The sequence below is a fragment of the Carcharodon carcharias genome, chromosome 4 (assembly GCF_017639515.1).
Source record: "Carcharodon carcharias isolate sCarCar2 chromosome 4, sCarCar2.pri, whole genome shotgun sequence".
Lineage (NCBI taxonomy): Eukaryota > Metazoa > Chordata > Chondrichthyes > Lamniformes > Lamnidae > Carcharodon > Carcharodon carcharias.
In genome coordinates this window covers 186,347,538-186,365,766 of record NC_054470.1, presented here as the reverse complement: position 1 = coordinate 186,365,766, position 18,229 = coordinate 186,347,538, and the positions used below count along the sequence as shown (strand labels likewise).

The window sequence follows — 18,229 nt, the reverse complement described above, 5'->3', positions numbered from 1 at the left end:
GCCAAACTTCTGGCACCATGGGCAGCCTGTCTGTACAGGAGGGGAGGAAGAGAGGAAGGGCAATAGTAACAGGGGACTCTATAGTCAGGGGAACAAACAGGTGCTACTGTGGCCGTCAACGTGACTCCAGGATGGTGTGTTGCCTCCCTGGTGCCATGGTCCGGGATGTCACTGAACAGCTGCAGGGCATCCTGAAGGGGGAGGGTGATAAGGCAGAGGTCATGATACATGTTGGTACCAATGACATAGGTAGAAAGAGGGGTGAGGTCTTGCATCAAGAATTCAGGGAGTTAGGCAGTAGGCTAAAAAGCAAGACCTCTCGGGTTGTAATCTCTGCATTATTCCCAGTACCACGTGCTAGCGAGCTCAGAAATAGGAGAATAGCGCAGATGAATACATGGCTTAAGAGTTGGTGCAGGGGGGAGGGTTTTAGATTCCTGGATCACTGGGACCATTTCTGGGGAAGGTGAGACCTGTACAAGCAGGACAGTCTACTCTGAACCAGAGCGGGACTAACATTCTAGCGGGCGGGTTTGCTAGTGCTGTTGGGAGGAGTTTAAACTAATTCGGCAGGAAGAGAGGACACAGAATGTTAGCAGAAGAGGGACACACCACAATACAGTAAAACAATCAAGTCAGAAGGAGTACAACTGCATTAAGTTTCAAGGGAGTAAGGCAAGGCTGGGTGGCCTCTACTTTAATGCCAGGAGTATTACAGGTAAAACAGATGAGTTAAGGGTGAGGATTGACACGTGGAATTGAGATATAGTAGCCATCACTGAGATGTGGTTGAGGGAGGGTCAGGATTGGCAGCTCAACATTCCAGGATATAGAATCTTCAGGTGGGACAGGGGAGGGGGTAAAAGAGGAGGAGGCATTCCGATATTAGTTAAGGAGTCAGTTACTGCAGTAAGGAGAGATAATATCTTGGAAGGAGCATCGAATGAAGCTTTGTGGGTAGAGCTTAAGAATAAAAAAGGGGCAGCCACATTGTTAGGTGTTTATTATAGACCCCCAGAAAGTCAGCGGGAAATTTGAGGAGCAAATATGTGCACAATTTGCGGAGGCGTGTAAAAACAATAACAATAGGGTAATTATATTAGGTGATTTCAACTTTCCCAACATTAATTGGGATAGACATTGTGTTAAGGGCTTGGATGGAGTGTATTTCTTGAAATATGTACGGGAGAAGTTTTTAGGTCAATATGTCAAGGGTCCAACAAGGGATGGCGCAGTGTTGGGCCTAATTCTGGGGAATGAAACCAGACAGTTGGCTAAGGTGGCGGTGGGGGAGCATTTTAGTGAAAGCGACCACAACATGGTACAGTTTAAGTTTGTTATGGACAAAGAAATAGACAAGTTGCAAAAACTTATTTTGGATTGGGGGAGAGCGGATTTTAGTAAACTAAGACAGAATCTGGCCAAGGTAGACTGGGAACAGCTATTTGTTGGGAAATCTAGAGGAGCAGTGGGGGGGGTGTTCAAAAATGAAATGGGGAGGGTACAGGCTCAACATGCATGTCCCTCCAGGGTGATAGGAAGGAGTAACAAGCCCAGAGAACTATGGATGGCCACAGATAGTCAGGTTACGATGAGAAGGAAAAGAGAGACTTTTAGTAGGTACAAGGGAAGCAAATCAGCGGAGGCATTACTGGAGTACAGAAAGTGCAAGGTGGAACTTAAAAAAGCAATTAGGAGAGCAAAGACGGGATATAAGAAAGCTCTGGCTGGTAAAAGTAGGGAAACTCCCAAGGTATTCTATAAGTATATCAATGGGAAGAGGATAACCAGGCAAAAAGTAGGCCCCATAAGGGACCAAGGGGGCAATCTATGGGTGGAGCCAGAGGACATCGCTAGAGTGGTGAACGAATACTTCACATCCGTCTTCACCCAAGAGAATGAGGATGAAGGTATCGAACTCAGGGAGAGAGACTGCGAGGTTATTAAGCAATTGATACAGGGAGTGACAAGGTATTGGAGGTGTTGGCAGGCTTAAAAGTGCACAAATTTCCAGGTCCAGATGATTTGTGTCCCAGGCTGCTGAGGGAGGCAAGGGAGGAGATCACAGGGGCTCTGACCCAAATTTTTAATTCATCTCTGGCCATGGGGGAGGTGCCAGAGGACTGGAGAACAGCTAATGTGGTTCCACTATTTAAGAAGGGTTGTAGAGATAAGCCAGGGAACTACAGGCCAGAGAGTCTCACGTCAGTGGTAGGGAAACTATTGGAGAAAATTCTGAAGGAGAGAATCTATCTGCACTTGGAGAGGCAAGGTTTGATCAGTGATAGTCAGCATGGCTTTGTCAGATGGAGGTCATGCCTAACAAATTCGATTGAATTTTTTGAGGAGGTGATCAGGTGTGTAGATGAGGGTAGTGTAGTTAATATAGTTTATATGGATTTCAGCAAAGCCTTTGAGAAGGTCCCACATGGGAGACTTATAAAGAAGGCAAATGCACATGGGATACACGGTAATTTGATAAGGTGGATTCAAAATTGGCTTAGCTGTAGGAGACAGAGGGTGATGACAGAAGGATGCTTTAGCGACTGGAAGCCATTGTCCAGTGGCATACCACAGGGGGCTGTGCTGGGTCCCCTATTATTTGTCATTTATATAAACAACATAGATGACTATGTGGGGGGTAGGATTAGTACATTTGCGGATGGCACAAAGATTGGCTGGGTGGTTAATAGTGAGGTTGAGTGTCTTGGGCTACAGGAAGATATAGACTGGATGGTCAAATGGGCAAATAAGTGGCAGATGGAACTTAACCCTGAAAAGTGTGAGGTGATACACTTTGGAAGGAGAAATTTGACAAGGAAGTATTCAATAAACTAGGAAGTTCTGAGGAACAAAGGGATCTTGGCGTCTGTGTCCATAGATCTCCGAAGGCGGAGGGGCATGTTAGTGGGGTGGTGAAAAAAGCATATGGGACACTTGCCTTTATCAATCGAGGCATAGATTACAAAAGTAGGGAGGTCATGTTGGAGTGGTATAGAACCTTGGTGAGGCCACAGCTGGAGTACTGTGTGCAATTCTGGTCATCACGTTATAGGAAGTATGTGATTGCACTGGAGGGGGTGAAGAGGAGATTCACCAGGATGTTGCCTGAGATGAAACATTTAAGTTATGAGGCGCATGGACAGGTGGATAGGGAGCAGCTGTTCCCCTTAGTTGAAGGGTCAGTCACTAGGGGACAAAATTTCAAGGTGAGGGGCAGGAGGTTTAGGGGGGATGTGAGGAAAAGCTTTTTTACCCAGAGGGTGCTGACGATCTGGAATGCACTGCCTGGGAGGGTGGTGGAGGCGGGTTGACTCACATCCTTTAAAAAGTACCTGGACGAGCACTTGGCATGTCATAACATTCTAGGCTATGGGCCAAGTGCTGGTAAATGGGATTAGGTAGGTGGGTAGGTCAGATGTTTCTCACATGTCGGTGCAGACTCGATGGGCCAAAGGGCCTCTTCTGCACTGTGGTTCTGTGATTCTGTGAATTGTAACTTAGTTTCGAGGGTTCAGAAACAGAATCAATGTACAAATGTACTGACTCATCAAGATGGATTCCACCAGGTTGGTAATTCAAATTTAGAAATTGATGCTAAAGAAACAACTACATGTTCTCAATACACATAAAATACTTACCCCAGGGGCAACAGAGTAGGTGCCCTCTACAGGGAAGACACATGGAGCTACAGTATTCACAGGACTGCTGGGAGGTGGGGTCACTATTAAACCAGTAGTGCTAATGTGGACCTGTTAATAGAGAGAAAGTTTAACGTCACACCCAAAGTACTTCATTGTATCATCAGCAAATCATATCTCAAAACCTGAATAAGTTCAACATAACATAGAAAGCAATGTTCAAGTAGCAGATCCATTTGAATCAACAATATTTGGGATTATGTTAATCATAAGAAATATCACCAAAAATTTACATTTTCATGGAGACATCTGAACACTTAACAAAGGTTGTCATTCCAACATCATCTGAAAGAAAATGCAGCAGAGAGCAAAACCATGATGACAAAGTTTAAAGGAAGGCCATGACAGGGTAGACATAGTTTGAGGGAGGGTTTTAGCAATGTCACACTGATGGCGGGGTGGAGAGCATGATGAACAAGCAGTGATTTTCTATCGAACAAGGGGAGAGTGCATACAGGCTGAATAACACTCTTGAGAAGCACAAAAGCATTTGGAGACATGGATACCAATTCACTGGAATGCAAAGCCAGCAGAAATAAGCAACAATGAATGAGATTTGCAGTTTCAGAATAAAATGCAAATCAATACTTGTAATCATTATTATACAACTCCACACGCTCATGGGTGATCCAGTAATTTCTTCCATCACTTGGTTAGCTGGAATACTGAACAATGGACCCCCGCAAACTATCAATATCATTCTCTCCTTTCAAGCACAATGTGCTTTACTGGTAAGGATTCCAAATTAAGTATGCAGTGTTTTAACTTGAAATCAGTAGATCTCACCTGAATGCAGATGATTTCAACATTAATCCATGCCAGAACTCAAGCTTTTGACCTGGTGGCTAAAGTTGCAATCCTAGAGTTAAGTGGGTTTCATACTTACACTTAACGGAAGGTTACTACACTTGCTGGAACTTTGAAAACAGTGACACCTTAACTGATCCAAACATTTCTTTGAATCTACATTTTTTAACCACCAGGTAAGCTAGAATTAATATACAGACCACCGGGAGAATAAAGTGGAAATTACAGAGCATCATTTCAGCCCTAATATGACAAAGTTTTGGGCAACAATGCTCCCTTTCTTCCACACCAAGTAATTCCAATTTTTGTGAGGTTGTAGTGTTGCAAAGTCCAAATGTACCAAGTTTATGATAAATGAAAAGAAAGCTACAATTCAGACTTTTCTCTGTCCTTGGAACCAAAGATCAACATTTGGAATGGAAGGAATTGGCACAAACGTTTCCACATTCAAGAACTCAAAAACCACAGTCCCTAAAGGCTGGAAACTTGGGAGAATCCAATGGTGATGCAAATCAAACCGGCAAATCCAAAAGTGCATATTGAAATGTGACAATTCACTTTGTTGATTATAAAACCAGCAATTTCTCTTCATGAAACCTGGTGCATACATGTGCTGAAACCCTCAATTTTAAAACTTCATCTTAACCTTTTACTTAAATTTTACCATATGTAGGGCATTTTAATTAGCTGGATTACCTCTACTCAAGTGCCTGTTGTATACCTATTATGGTAATGCTATGCCTATATTAAATAAAATGGGAAATATCAATAAGTTCCTTAATAAAGCTTCTTCGGAAGACCAAAGCTAGGGGACACTGGTCATGACCAGTACCATCTAAAAGGACAAGGGCAGCAGATAGATGGGAACGCCACCACCTGGAAGTTCCCCCCAAAGTCACTCACCATCCCGTCTTGGAAATGTATCGCTGTTGCTTCACTGTCACTGGGTCAAAATCCTGGAACTCCCTCCCTAAGAGCATTGTGGGTGTACCTAAACCGCATGGACTGCAGCGGTTCAAGAAGGCAGCTCACCACCACCTTCTCAAGGGCAACTAGGGATGGGCAAGAAATGCTGGCCCCACCAGCAAGGATCAGATGGACTTTGACCTAGTTTCTATGTTGTACATTTTATGCAATTCTATTTAAAACATCTGAAAACTATCAGGGGAAGTAGATTTTTTTTGATATCATAATTATTAAACCTCAGGGCCTAGAAGCATTTTTGTATTGACTCACAATCATTAAGGCAACAAAACTTGCATTATATAGTCCTTTTAACATTGGAAAACATTCCATGGCATTTCACAGGTGTAATTAAACAAAGTTTGACACCAAGCCACATAAGGAGATATTAAGGCTGGCGACCAGAAGCTTAATCAAATAGGTGGGTTTTAAGGGGCGTCTTAAAGGAGAGGGGTAGAAAATGAGAGGATTAGGAAGGGAATTCCAGAGCTCAGGGTCTGCAGCTGAAAACATAGCCACCAATGGAGGCGCAAAAGAACATCTGGGGAAAAATACTCCCCCCTGTTGGGGGTGGAAGTGCAGGAGTGGGCGTGAACAGGCGCGTCTCCGATCGGCGCCCCTGATTGGGGGCGCGCCGCCATTTTACATGAGCGGACCAATTAAGGCCCGCCCAGCGTGACGTGCGCCAAGAAGCGCTATGCTCGCCGACCTAAAGATCCTGCCCCTGGGTTTGGCTCGGTGTGCTCTTATCAAACATCTCTGAGGTACGGTGACCATTTCAACATTTGAACCTGCTGTTCAACATTCACTAAACATCCATCTAGAATCAGCCTCAAATGTGCGACTGTAAGATTACATAAGCCAGTAGAAAAACAAACCATGCTCATTACACATTATCGGGGTTCCTGTTTTCATTGCCAAGAACATAAGAGTTGCTCTTTTTTTTCCAATTTGTTCATGGGGTGCGAACATCCCTGGGAAGGTCAGCATTTATTGCCCATTCTTAAGTGGCTTTGAGAAGGTGGTGGTGAACTGCCTTCTTGAACCTCTGCAGTCCATGTGATCTAGGTATACCTATAGTGCTGTTAGGGAGGGAGTTTCAGGATTTTGACCCAGCGAAAATGAAGGGATAGCAATATATTTCCAAGCCAGGATGGTGAGTGGCTTGGAGGGGAACTTGCAGGTGGCGGTGTTCCCATGCGTCTGCTGCCCTTGTTCTTTAGTTGGTAGAGGTCAGGTTTGGAAGGTGCTGTCAAAGGACACTTTTTGAGTTGTGGCAGTACAACTTGTAGATTGTACACACTGCTGCCACTGTGCAGCAACAGTAGAGGGAGAGAATTTTTGAGGGATGAATGGGTTGCTGATCAAATGGCTGCTTTGCCTGAAAGTTGTTGAACTTCTTGAGTATTATTGGGGCTGCATTAATCCAGGCCAAGTGGTGACTATTCCATCACACTCCTGAATTGTGCCATGTAGATGGCGGACAGATTTTGGGGAGTGAGGAAGTGGGTTACTCACCACAGAATTCCCTGTGATAAAAACAAAAAAACTGCGGATGGTGGAAATCCAAAACAAAAACAGAATTACCTGGAAAAACTCAGCAGGTCTGGCAGCATCGGCGGAGAAGAAAAGAGTTGACGTTTCGAGTCCTCATGACCCTTCGACAGAACTTGAGTTTTTGTACAGAATTCCCTGTGTCTGATCTGCTCTTGTAGCATATTTACATGGCTGGTCCAGTTCAGTTTCTGGTCAAAGGTAACCCCCCAGGAAGTTGATGGTGGGGTATTCAGCGATGGTAATGTCATTGGAAGCCAAGGGGAGATGGTTACAATCTCTCTTGCTGAAAATGGTATTTGCCTGGCACTCGTGTAGCACGAATGTTACTTGCCACTTACCAGCCCAAACCTGAATGTTGTCCAGGTCTCGCTGCATGTGGGCACAGATTTCTTCAGCACCTGAGGAATTGCAAATGGCATTGAACATTGTGCAATTATCAGCAAATTTAGCCCCTCTTCTGACCTTATGATGGAGGGAAGGTCATTGATGAAGCAGCTGAAGATGGTCGGGCCTAGGACACTACCCTGAAGAACTCCTGCCGCGATGTCCTGGGGCTGAGATGATTGGCCTCCGACAACTACCACCAACTTCTTTTGTGCTAGGTATGACACCAACCAGTGGAGTGTTTTCCCCCCTCGAATCCCATTGACTTCAATTTTGCTAGGGTTTCTTGATGCCACGTTCAGTCAAATACCGCCTTGAAGTCAAGAGCAGTCATTCTCACCTCAACCCTGGAATTCAGCTCTTGTCAATGCTTGGATCAAGACTACAATGAGGTTTGGAGCCGAGCGGCCCTGGCGGAACCTAAACTGAGCATCAGTGACCAGGTTATTGCTCAGTAACTACCTCTCTAATGATAGAGCAATGATGGGGCAATAATTGGCTAGATTAAATTTGAACTGCTTCTTCTGAACAAGACATACCTGGGCTATTTTCCACATTGTCAGGTAGATGCCAGTGCCACAGCTGTGCTGAAACAGCTTTTCAAGAACCAGTTTCATTCTAATTTGTTTGTTCAAGCTACCTTTTATTCTATGCATATCTAATTAAATGCTACCCCTGAAGAAAGCTTTCATCACAGGCTATTCTGCACCTGTAGCTCCCTTCGTCGAAAATCCTTTGTAGTCTAATTATTAATATCCTAAAGACTTATATTGGTTCCACAAAATCATTTTAATATTCTTGGAAAGATCAAAAGATAAGATTTGGGAGAGGAAGACCATACTTAGATGTTCCATCCAGAAAGCCTGCAGTTCTCTCATCACAACACTCAGCTACTTCTTAGAAAAGTTTCTCTTCACTAGTCGCCCAAGAGGATCAATCTGTGCGCTGGCATTTGTCCTAATTTTGACTTTCAGCAATGTGAATCTGTGTTCCTGGCCTACCGGTTTGAAGTATGGTGCAGTTAGAGATTTATCTTTTCTATTTGATTTACAATTTTAAAAAACCTCAACAAAAGTCACTTCAAAGTCACCAACTTCCAAGTCTGAAAAGCCCCAGTTCCTTTGGGATTTCAGCATTACTCCATCGTCTGATGCTTGAGATCTGTTTCATGGTTCTTCTCTGCACTGCCTTCTAGGCTTGAATATCCCCCTTGTGTTTTGGTGAGCAAAGATGGACTATACTCTAGGGGTGATAAAAGCAAAATACTGCGGATGCTGGAAATCTGAAACAAAAACAGCTGGAAAAACTCAGCAGGTCTGACAGCATCTGTGGAGAGGAAGACAGAGTTAACATTTCGAGTGGGTATGACTCGTCATCAGAACTCATTCTGATGAAGAGTCATACGGACTCAAAACGTTAACCCTGTCTGCCTCTCCACAGATGCTGTCAGACCTGCTGAGTTTTTCCAGCTATTTTTGTTTTTGTATACTCTAGGGGCGTTCTGATTGAAGGATTGTGCAGCTTAAGCTTGATTTTCCAATATTGTCCTCTGCGCATCTGGTTCTTTGGCTCATCATTCCATTTACTTTGTCAATTGCTATTCCACAGTTAACACAGAGAGAGCCTCATCATAGAAATGGATAAAGTAGTTAAAACACAAAAATAGGCCATTCAGCCCAACTAATCATGTCGGCAATTACCCTCTGTACATAAGAGCAAACAGTTCCGTCCGCCTAGATGAACAAGGGCAGCAGATGCATGGGAACACCATCACCTGAAAGTTCCCTTCCAAGTCCCTCACCATGCTGACTTGGAACTATATCGCCGTTCCTTCACTGTCGCTGGGTCAAAATCCTGGAACTCCCTCCCTAACAGCACTGTGGATGCACCAACAACACATAGGCTGCAGTGGTTCAAGAAGGCAGCTCACCACCACCTTCTCAAGGGCAACTAGAGATTGGCAATTACACTGACATACCAGAAAAAATTTTCAAAAATCAAAATAAACGACTTGGATTCCATATCTTTTATGTCCCTTTTCTTCATCCATCTACCCAAACTAATCTTGAATGTTTCTGCCTCAATCACTAACCCTGGAAGTGAATTTTATAGCTTTACAACTAACTGTGTAAAGAAATTTCTCATGCCAGATTGTTGTAAAAACTCAAATGATTCACTAGTGCTTTTTTAATTCATTTGTGAGATGTGGGCGTCGCTGGCTATGCCCGCAATTATTGCCCATCCACAGGAAATCCTGATATCCTTACCGATAGCAAGCCATTCAGTTCTATAAAAAACACTACATACAAGCAGTTCACCACCATCTGCTCAGGGTAATGAAGGATGAGCGATAAATGCTAACATTGCCAGTGATGCCTGTCCTGATAATGAATAACCAAAAATCTCTTGCATTTAATCTTGTATCAATGGCCTTATTGCAGCACCCAATTGTCTCATAAACTGCTCCAATGTTGAATACGGTCCACGGACATCAATCAAGTATCTAAATTATTGAACATTAAAAATAGAGAAAAGTTTTGTTTGGCGCCCTGGAAAAGTTAATGAGCATATGCTAATGAGAGAGAGAAACAGAAAGACTGTTCCTGACAATTCAAAGCCACTCCAAAGCGTCTTCCGAGAAAAGTGCGAAGTGCATGATCCTACTTGGCCTTCTCCCAAGGCCCCATCCGCAGATATGTCTAGTTAATTCAGTTCACTTCAAGTGATATTAAAGAGCAATTGACTATACAAAGCCTCCAACAATATTCCAACTGCAGTGCTCCCTTAGTCAAGCTGCCCAGTGCAGCTATGACACTGGCAGCTGATAAACAATGTGGAAGAACTGACTAGTTTCCCTATTGGCAAGAAGCAGAATAATGTAAACAAGCCAATCATGGCTTCCTCAGCCTTTCTCAATCATCATTAATAAAATGCAATGAGTCAACAACAGCACCATCAAGCAACACCCGTTTTAAAAGATTTTAAAAGATTATCAAGCAACACCCGTGCACCAATGTTCAATTTGGGGTTCCGCCAGAACCACATGCTGCATATCTCAACACAGCCTTGGTTTGGATGCAAATATAAAAGCTGAATGCATACCTGAGTGGTAGCTATACAAACAACAGAGCAACATCTCACATGCAACAAAGAGAGCCAGCAAAATAAAGGACATTGGCCAGTCGAAAGAGATCCCGCTAGGGTCTAATATGACACCAAGGAAGATGGCTGTGGCTGACAAAGAGGCCAAGCTTCGCAGCCAAAGGCACAGATACTTCGTTTTTCAAGGAAGTGTCTTCAGCTCAAACATCTTCAACTTCTTTATCAATGACTTCCCCTCTTTATAAAAAGTCAGAAAGCAGGGCTGCTCGCTGATGACCAGTGTACAGCTCTTTTCACAGCTCCTTCAATAATGAAGCAGCCAGAGCTGAGCTAACTCTTCAGTTTCAGAGCATATAAATACATGCCTCTCAGTGTGACTTAGTGCTGGAATGCAACATTGAACAAGAGTGCTGGGAGTTGGATGAGTGAGGGAATCCTAATCTCTTTCTAAAAATCTAATTTTGTTTGTATTTAACATCATTTTGAAATTTACTGTTTAAATTCTAAATTTCATCCAGGCTTAAGCAGGGATATGCAAGCTCTCCACTGGAGTGCAGCTGAAGTTAGTTAATTAAGGAAACTAGCTTAAACTAGTTTTTCAGTATGTGGGGCTGAGCTAACTCTTTAGTTTCAGAGCATATAAATACAAGTCTCTCAGTATACCTCAGCACTGAGTGTGACTTTCAACAAGAATGTGGGGAGTTGGATGAGTGAGGGTGTTAGGTGAAGAAGATGCTCCTTTGCTTTTTCTAACTTTCTTACCCTGTAGGAATTGGTTCTTACTCGGCTACAGAGGTAGAAACTAACTTGAGTATCTGGTAAGTGGTTAAGGTAATTAGCTAAATAAAATAATTAAGTAGTTAATTAAAACACATTAAGGATGGCAGGACGGATGCTATATCATGGCTGCAGCATGTGGGACTCCTGGTTGCCACTGTGAATAAGGAAGTGAACATAAAAGTAAGGGTGTTATACATCAGTTATACAGGGCTTTGGTGTGCGGTTTTGGTGTCCTTATTTAAGGAAGGATATAAATGCACTGGAGGTGGTTCAGAGGAGGTTTACTACATTGACACCTGGAATGAATGAGCTATCTTATGAGGAAAGGGCTTGTTTCCACTGGAGTTTAGGAGAGTGAGGGGTGACTTGACTGAAGTATACAAGATCCTGAATGGTATATAATTCCTCTTGTGGGTGAATCCAGAACTAGGAGGCACTGTTTTAAAGTTAGGAGTTGCCCTTTTAGAAGAGAGGTGAGGAGAATTTTTTTTTCTCTCGGAGGGTTGTGCGACTTTGGAACTCTGCCTTGGAAGGCGGTGGCGGTGGAGTCATTAAATATTTTTAAGACAGAGGTAGATAGAATCTTGTTAGGCAAGGGAATCAAAGGTTATTGGGGGTAAATGGGGATGTGGAATTTAAAACACAAACAGATTAGCCATGATCTTATTGAATGGCAGAACAAGTTTGAGGGGCTGAATGGCCTACTTCTGCTGCTATTTCGTACATTCATATATATGTCTGCAGTGAGTGTTTGCAGTTTGAGGAGCATTAACTCAGAGATTGAGCTGGAGGCTGATCTGCAGATCCTGCAATGCATCAGGGTGAGGGAAAGTTACCTGGACATTTTGTACCAAGTGTCAGTCACACCGTTTAGGATAGGATCTTCTGATTTGGTCAGTGGTCAGGGACAGGAGGGTGTGACTGCGAGCGTGGCAGATAAGGGGACACAGAGGAGAGAGGTGCAGGAGTATAAGCCTTTGCAATTGTCCAACAGGTTTGAGGTTCTTTCAGCTTGTTTCGATGAGAGTGGATGAGCTGACTGGCCATGGCATCATGGTACAGGAAGCCATTCAAATGGGAGAAGCAAAAAGGAATGTTGTGGTAGTAGGGACAGTATAATGAGGGGAATTGACAATATTCTCTGCAGCAAAGAACAAGACTCCAGACACCTGTGTTGCCTGCCTGGTGCCACGGTTCGAGACATTTGCTCAGGACTGGAGAGGAACTTGCAGTAAGAGGGGGGAGGATCCAATCATCATGGTCCATGAAGGTATCAACGACACAGATAGAAATAGGAAAGAGGTTCTGCATAGCCAGTATGAGGAGTTAGGCACTAAATTAAAAAGCAGAACCCCTAAAGTAATAACCTCTGGATTATTACCTGAGCCACGTGCAAACTGGCATAGGGTAAATAAAATTAGAGAAGTGAATGTATGGCTCAGTCTGGTGTGGGAGAAGTGGGTTCCAGTTCCTGGGCACTGGCACTAGTACTGGGGAAAGTTGGGGCCATACTGTTGGGACGGCCTATACCCGAACCATGCTGGGGCTAGTGTTCTAGTGAGCCACATAACTAGGGAGGTAGAGAGGGCTTTAAATTAAACACAAGGGGCAAGGGATCAAATTTGAGAAGTGTTAAATCAAAGAATAGAGACAAGGCAAGAGAGAAAGGTATTAGTGTGGGAAATGATAAACAGACCAAGATAGGAAGGGACTCAGAATACAAATCTAAGAATAAATCAGCAGATAATGCTAGAGTTAACAAAAATAATAAAAGAATAAAGCAAGAGGCTCTGTATCTAAACGCACGTAGCATTCAAAACAAAATGTGTACTGAGAGCACAAATAGAAATAAATAAGTACAATCCGATAGCCAATACAGAGACATGACTGCAAGATGACATGGATTGGGACCTGCATATTGAAGGGTACATGACATTTAGGAAGGACAGGAAGCAGGGAAAAGGTGGGCGGGGGGGGGAGGCTCTCTAAATTAAGGATGGTATTAGCACAGCAGAAAGGGATCATTTTAAGTTCAGGAAACCAGGATGTAGAAGAGGTTTGGGTAGAGATGGAAAGTGATAAAGATACCTGTGAGAGTGATGTGCAGGCCCACTAACAGTAAAAAAAAAAACGATAGGACAGGGCATAAAGGAGGGAATAATGGGAGTTCGTCAGAAAGGTATGGTGATAATCGTGGTGGATTTTAATTTACATATAGACTGGAAAAATCAGATGATCAAAAGTAGCCTAGATGAGGAATTCATAGAATGTTTTCAGGATAGTTTCTTAGAGCAGCATGTTTTGATGCCAACCAGAGCTATACCAGACCTGGTATTGTGTAATGGGATAGGATTAATTAATGACCTCACAGTGAAGGTACTCCTAGATAACGGTGATCATGATGTGATTTCTATTTTACATTCAGGTTGAGGGAGAGCAAAGTGGGTCTAAGATGAGTATTTTAACTTAAATAAGGGCAATTATGAGGGCATGAAAGCAGAGCTAGCTAAAGTGAACTGGCAAATCAGGTTAAGTGATAGTCAATAGAGGTGCAGTGGCATACATTTAAAGGGATATTTCAGAATACACAGGACACATTCCAATGAGAAAATTCCAAGGGCAGGACCCACCATCTGTGGTTAACCAATAAAGTTGAAGATTGTATCAAACTTAAAGAAAAAGCATGGATGGCAGGTGATAATGTTGGACAGAAAATTTAAAAAAACAGCAAATAATAACTAAAATATTAATAAGGAGGGAAAAATTAGAAGTAAAAGCTTGTTAAAAATATAAAGACAGGTTGTAAGGGTTTCTATAAATATTTAAAAAGATGAGTTTAAAAAAGTGAATGTTGGTCTTATAGAAAGTGAGTTTGAGGAACTAATAATGAAAAATAAAGAGATGGCAGAAAAATTGAACAGGTATTTGCATTGGTCCTCACTATAGAGGATATGAGTAACATCCCAGAAGTGGCTGTAAATCAGGAAATGGAAGGGAGTGAGGAACTCAAGAAAGTTACAATCACCAGGAAAGTGGTACTGAACAAATTGTTAGATTGGTGGGCTGACAAGTCCCTAGGTCCTGGTGGACTTCATCCTGAGGTCTTAAAAGAAGCAGCTAGTGGGATAGCTGATGCATTGGTTTTAATTTTCCAAAATTCACCAGATTTGGGGAAGGTTTCATTGGATTGGAAAATAGTGAATGTAACTCTATTCAAAAAGGAAGGGAGACAGAAAGCAGGAAACTAAGGCCAGTTAGCTTAACATCTGTCACAGGGAAAATGTTAGAAGCTATTACTGGTGACATTTTGGCAGGGCAATTAGATAAAATCAAGGTAATCAGGCAGAGTCAACATGGTTTTGTGAAAGGGGAATCGTGTTTAACCAATTTATTGGAGTTCTTTGAAGTAACATGTGCTGTGGATAAAGGGGAATCAGCGGATGTGCTGTACTTTGATTTCCAGAAGATATTTGATATGGTGACATATCAAAAATATGACATATTGCAGAAAATAAAAGCTCATGGTGTAGGCATGGATGGAAGGTTGGTCAGATAACAGGAAACAGTAGGGATAAATGGGTAATTTTCTGGTAGGCAAGATGTAACTTGTGGCGTGCCACAGGGATCAGTGCTGGGGCCTTAACTTATATAAATGATTTGGATGAAGGGACTGAAGGTATGGTTGCTAAATTTGATGATGATACAAAGATAAGTTGTGAAGAGGACATAAGGAGGCTACAAAGGGTTATAGCTAGTTAAGTGAGTGGGCAAAGATCTGGCAAATAGGAGTATAATGTGGGAAAATGAAAAATTGTCCGTTTTGGCAGGACAAATAAGAAAGCATATTACCTAAATGGTGAAAGATTGCAGAGCTCTGAGATGCAGAGGGATCTGGGTGTCCTAATACAAGAGTCATAAAATATTAGTATGCAGGTACTACAAGTAATTAGGAAAGCTAACAGAGTGTTATAATTTATTGCAAAGGGAATTGAATGCAAAAGTTGAGGGGTTATGCTTCAGTTATATGGAGCTTTGGTGAGACCGCATCTGGAGTACTGTGTACTTTTACATTTTTCCTTAAATAAGGAGATCAGTAGTGCACTGGAAGCAATTCAGAAAAGACTTACTACGCTAATACCTAGAATGGACGGGTTGTCTTATGAGGGAAGGTAGGACAGGCTAGGCTTGTATCCACTGGAGTTTAGAAGAGTAGGAAGTGACATGATTGAAACATATAAGATTCTGAGGGGTCTTGACAGAGTGGATGTGGAAAGGATGTTTCCTCTTGTGGGAGAATCTAGAATGAAGGATCACTATTTTAAAATAATGAGTTGTCCGTTTAAGATAGAGATGAGAATTTTTCTTCTGTCAGAGGGTTGAGTCTTGGGAATTCTCTTCCTCAAAAGGCAGTGGAAACAGAGTCTTCAATATTTTTGAGGCAGAGCTTGATAGATTTTTGATAGGCAAGGGAGTGAAAGGTTATCAGGGATAGGTAGGAATGTAGAGTTGAGATTACAACCAGATCAGCCACGATCTTACTGAATGGCAGAGTAGACATGAGGGGCTAATTGGCCTACTCCTGCTTCTAAATGATATGTTTGTGTGTAAGTGAATATTCAATTCCCTTTTGAAGATAATATTTCTTACATTTAAGGTCACAACAGAGCCTTTCAGAACAAATGAGTAGCCACAACTACCAGGCAAGTTACCTGAGAAGGAGCGCTGCAGGAGAGTCCACCCAATTCACTGATGCGAGCTGCGGCTGTTGGGTTACTGGAGCTTATCAGGACAGGAGGGCTGATCTCCATAGAGTGTCGGTTTTGAGATGACTGAGACGCTTTGTTGGACATAGTTAGCGAGGTGAACGAGTGGCGCTTTTTGGTGTTCTTTTTCGTGACGTCTCCAGGTTTCTGGGCAGAATTGTTGTGCGCAGCCCCTGAGGTATTGCTGCTTCCTTCGCCTGAATCACCACTTCCAGAAGTGGAGGTTGGAGGTTTATCGATCTGTATTAGCTGTTTGGCTGTTGAGTTAAACTGGAAATATATGAAAAAAAAAATCCTCAAACCACAGAAATTATTGCTGTCTGTGCTAAACCAATACTTATCCAAATGGCTGGTATTCAGTGCTGCTGCTGCTGCATCAGTAGACTCAAATTTCAATTTTGAATGCAGTCCAAATTAAATCTTGAAACATTATCTTTGCCGTTTACATTTATTTCATCACTAAAAACATTACTCTGAACAAACTGGAGGTTGGTGCTATTAGCATGTTTGCAGCTTTGCACAGCATGATAATTATAGAATTTGATTAGCACTATTCAGTGTTAATCAAATTAACAGTAAGGACTGTGAACTAATAAGCAGAATGGGTTTACTGGCTGGAGCATAAATTAGCAGTGGGAATCAAATAAAATATACAGAAATACATAATTAGTCGCTTGGTAGTACAGAACTTGAGCATTGTTGGAAAAAGAAACTTGATGTCAAAGCCTTTGGTCTTGCACTCATCAGGACAGGTGCAAGAATGCCAAACTTCAAAGGGAGCAACAATTTATACTACACAAGAAAAGGGTGCTGATTGGGACTCTGATTGGGACTCTGATTGGACAAGGTGCTGCCATAGAGAATGCACCTGGGAACCACTGCCCCACAGTCTTTTGTTTCATTCAAAAAAGGCACATTGCCTGGACATGTTCCTTTTGCCTGCAGAGGACGGGTCCATGGTAGAGTTAAGGCCAAAATCAAATCAGCCATGATCATATCAAATCTGGAGGAGATGGTGGCACTGTGGTAACGTCACTGGGCTAGTGATCCAAAGGCCCTGGTCACCTCTTCAATTAGGGATGGGCAACAAATTCTGGCCTTGTCAGCAAGGCCCAGAGCACATGAAAGAATGAAGAAAAAGGATGGAGCAGGCTTGATGGGCCAAATGGCCTCCTTCTACTCCTTTTTCTCATGACCTTATGATATAAGCTCCCACAAACAACAATGTGATAATGACCAGATTTTTTTTGTGATGCTGGTCAAGACACCAGAGAAAAGTCCACTTCTCACATTAAAATAGTACCATAGATCTTTTCTGTTCACCTGAGAGAGCAGACGTGACCTTGGTTTAATTTCTTACTGTAGCGGAGGCAGTGCAGCCCTTCTTCCGTGTCTCCATGGAGCATTACCAGCTTTTGTGCTAAAGTCTCTGGAGTGAGACATGAACCTATAACATTCTGACTCAGAGGCAAGAGCACCACCATAAGCCAAGGCTGACTGTTGAAAAACAACACCTCCAACAATAAAACATTCAAGTGCTCAAATTCATAATAGGACTTGAATTGTGACTCAGATGAGAGTGATACCCACATTAGCAATTAAAGGAGGTTTTTGAAGGCATAGCAGCAAAAAGAAGTGATTTTGTAATGAGAGCTACAGAAGACCGTGGCTCAAAGATCAAAGGTGAATCATTACATAAACATATGGACAACAGGAATCGTTGCCCAATTCAATTGTCAAAAGCCCACGATGCTAAATAATTCACAGTTGGAGGTGCATTTGGTTATATATAGAAATATATAAAACAATGTTTTAATGACCTAAAAGAGAGAGGTTAGTAAGCACTGTACAATAGTGAATAAAATTGAATTTAATAAACACTTGCCTGCCCTACTTCTACTGTTGTCGTGACTGTGGTCAGACAAACAGGAATAATATGAATAAAGTCACCCACCAATATCTAAGCATAAAAAACATGACCACAAGCTCAACTCAGCTGTCCCACATGAAGTGTATTAACCACTGACTGGAAATTTCCATCTTCTGTTGTAATAACATGATTGCATTGATTGCAAATACACTGTAACCTCTCCAATCCAGAATGCTTGGGACCAAGCCATTTGTGGAATTTGGATTTCTGGATTATAGAATGACATTAGAATGCCTAACAAT

The 18,229-nt window shown here is 42.4% G+C and overlaps 1 protein-coding gene across 3 annotated transcripts in view; it reads right to left on the bottom strand.

Moving 5' to 3' along the window:
• sh3rf1 (SH3 domain containing ring finger 1) overlaps positions 1-18,229 on the bottom strand; it is a 192,868-nt gene that overhangs the window by 51,290 nt on the left and 123,349 nt on the right. For all 3 annotated transcript variants that reach the window (XM_041187064.1, XM_041187065.1, XM_041187066.1), the window contains 2 exons: positions 16,004-16,327; positions 3,642-3,752 (listed from right to left, as the gene is read on the bottom strand). In XM_041187064.1, the coding sequence (XP_041042998.1) occupies positions 3,642-3,752; positions 16,004-16,327 (435 nt within the window). The remainder of the gene's footprint in view (positions 1-3,641; positions 3,753-16,003; positions 16,328-18,229) is intronic.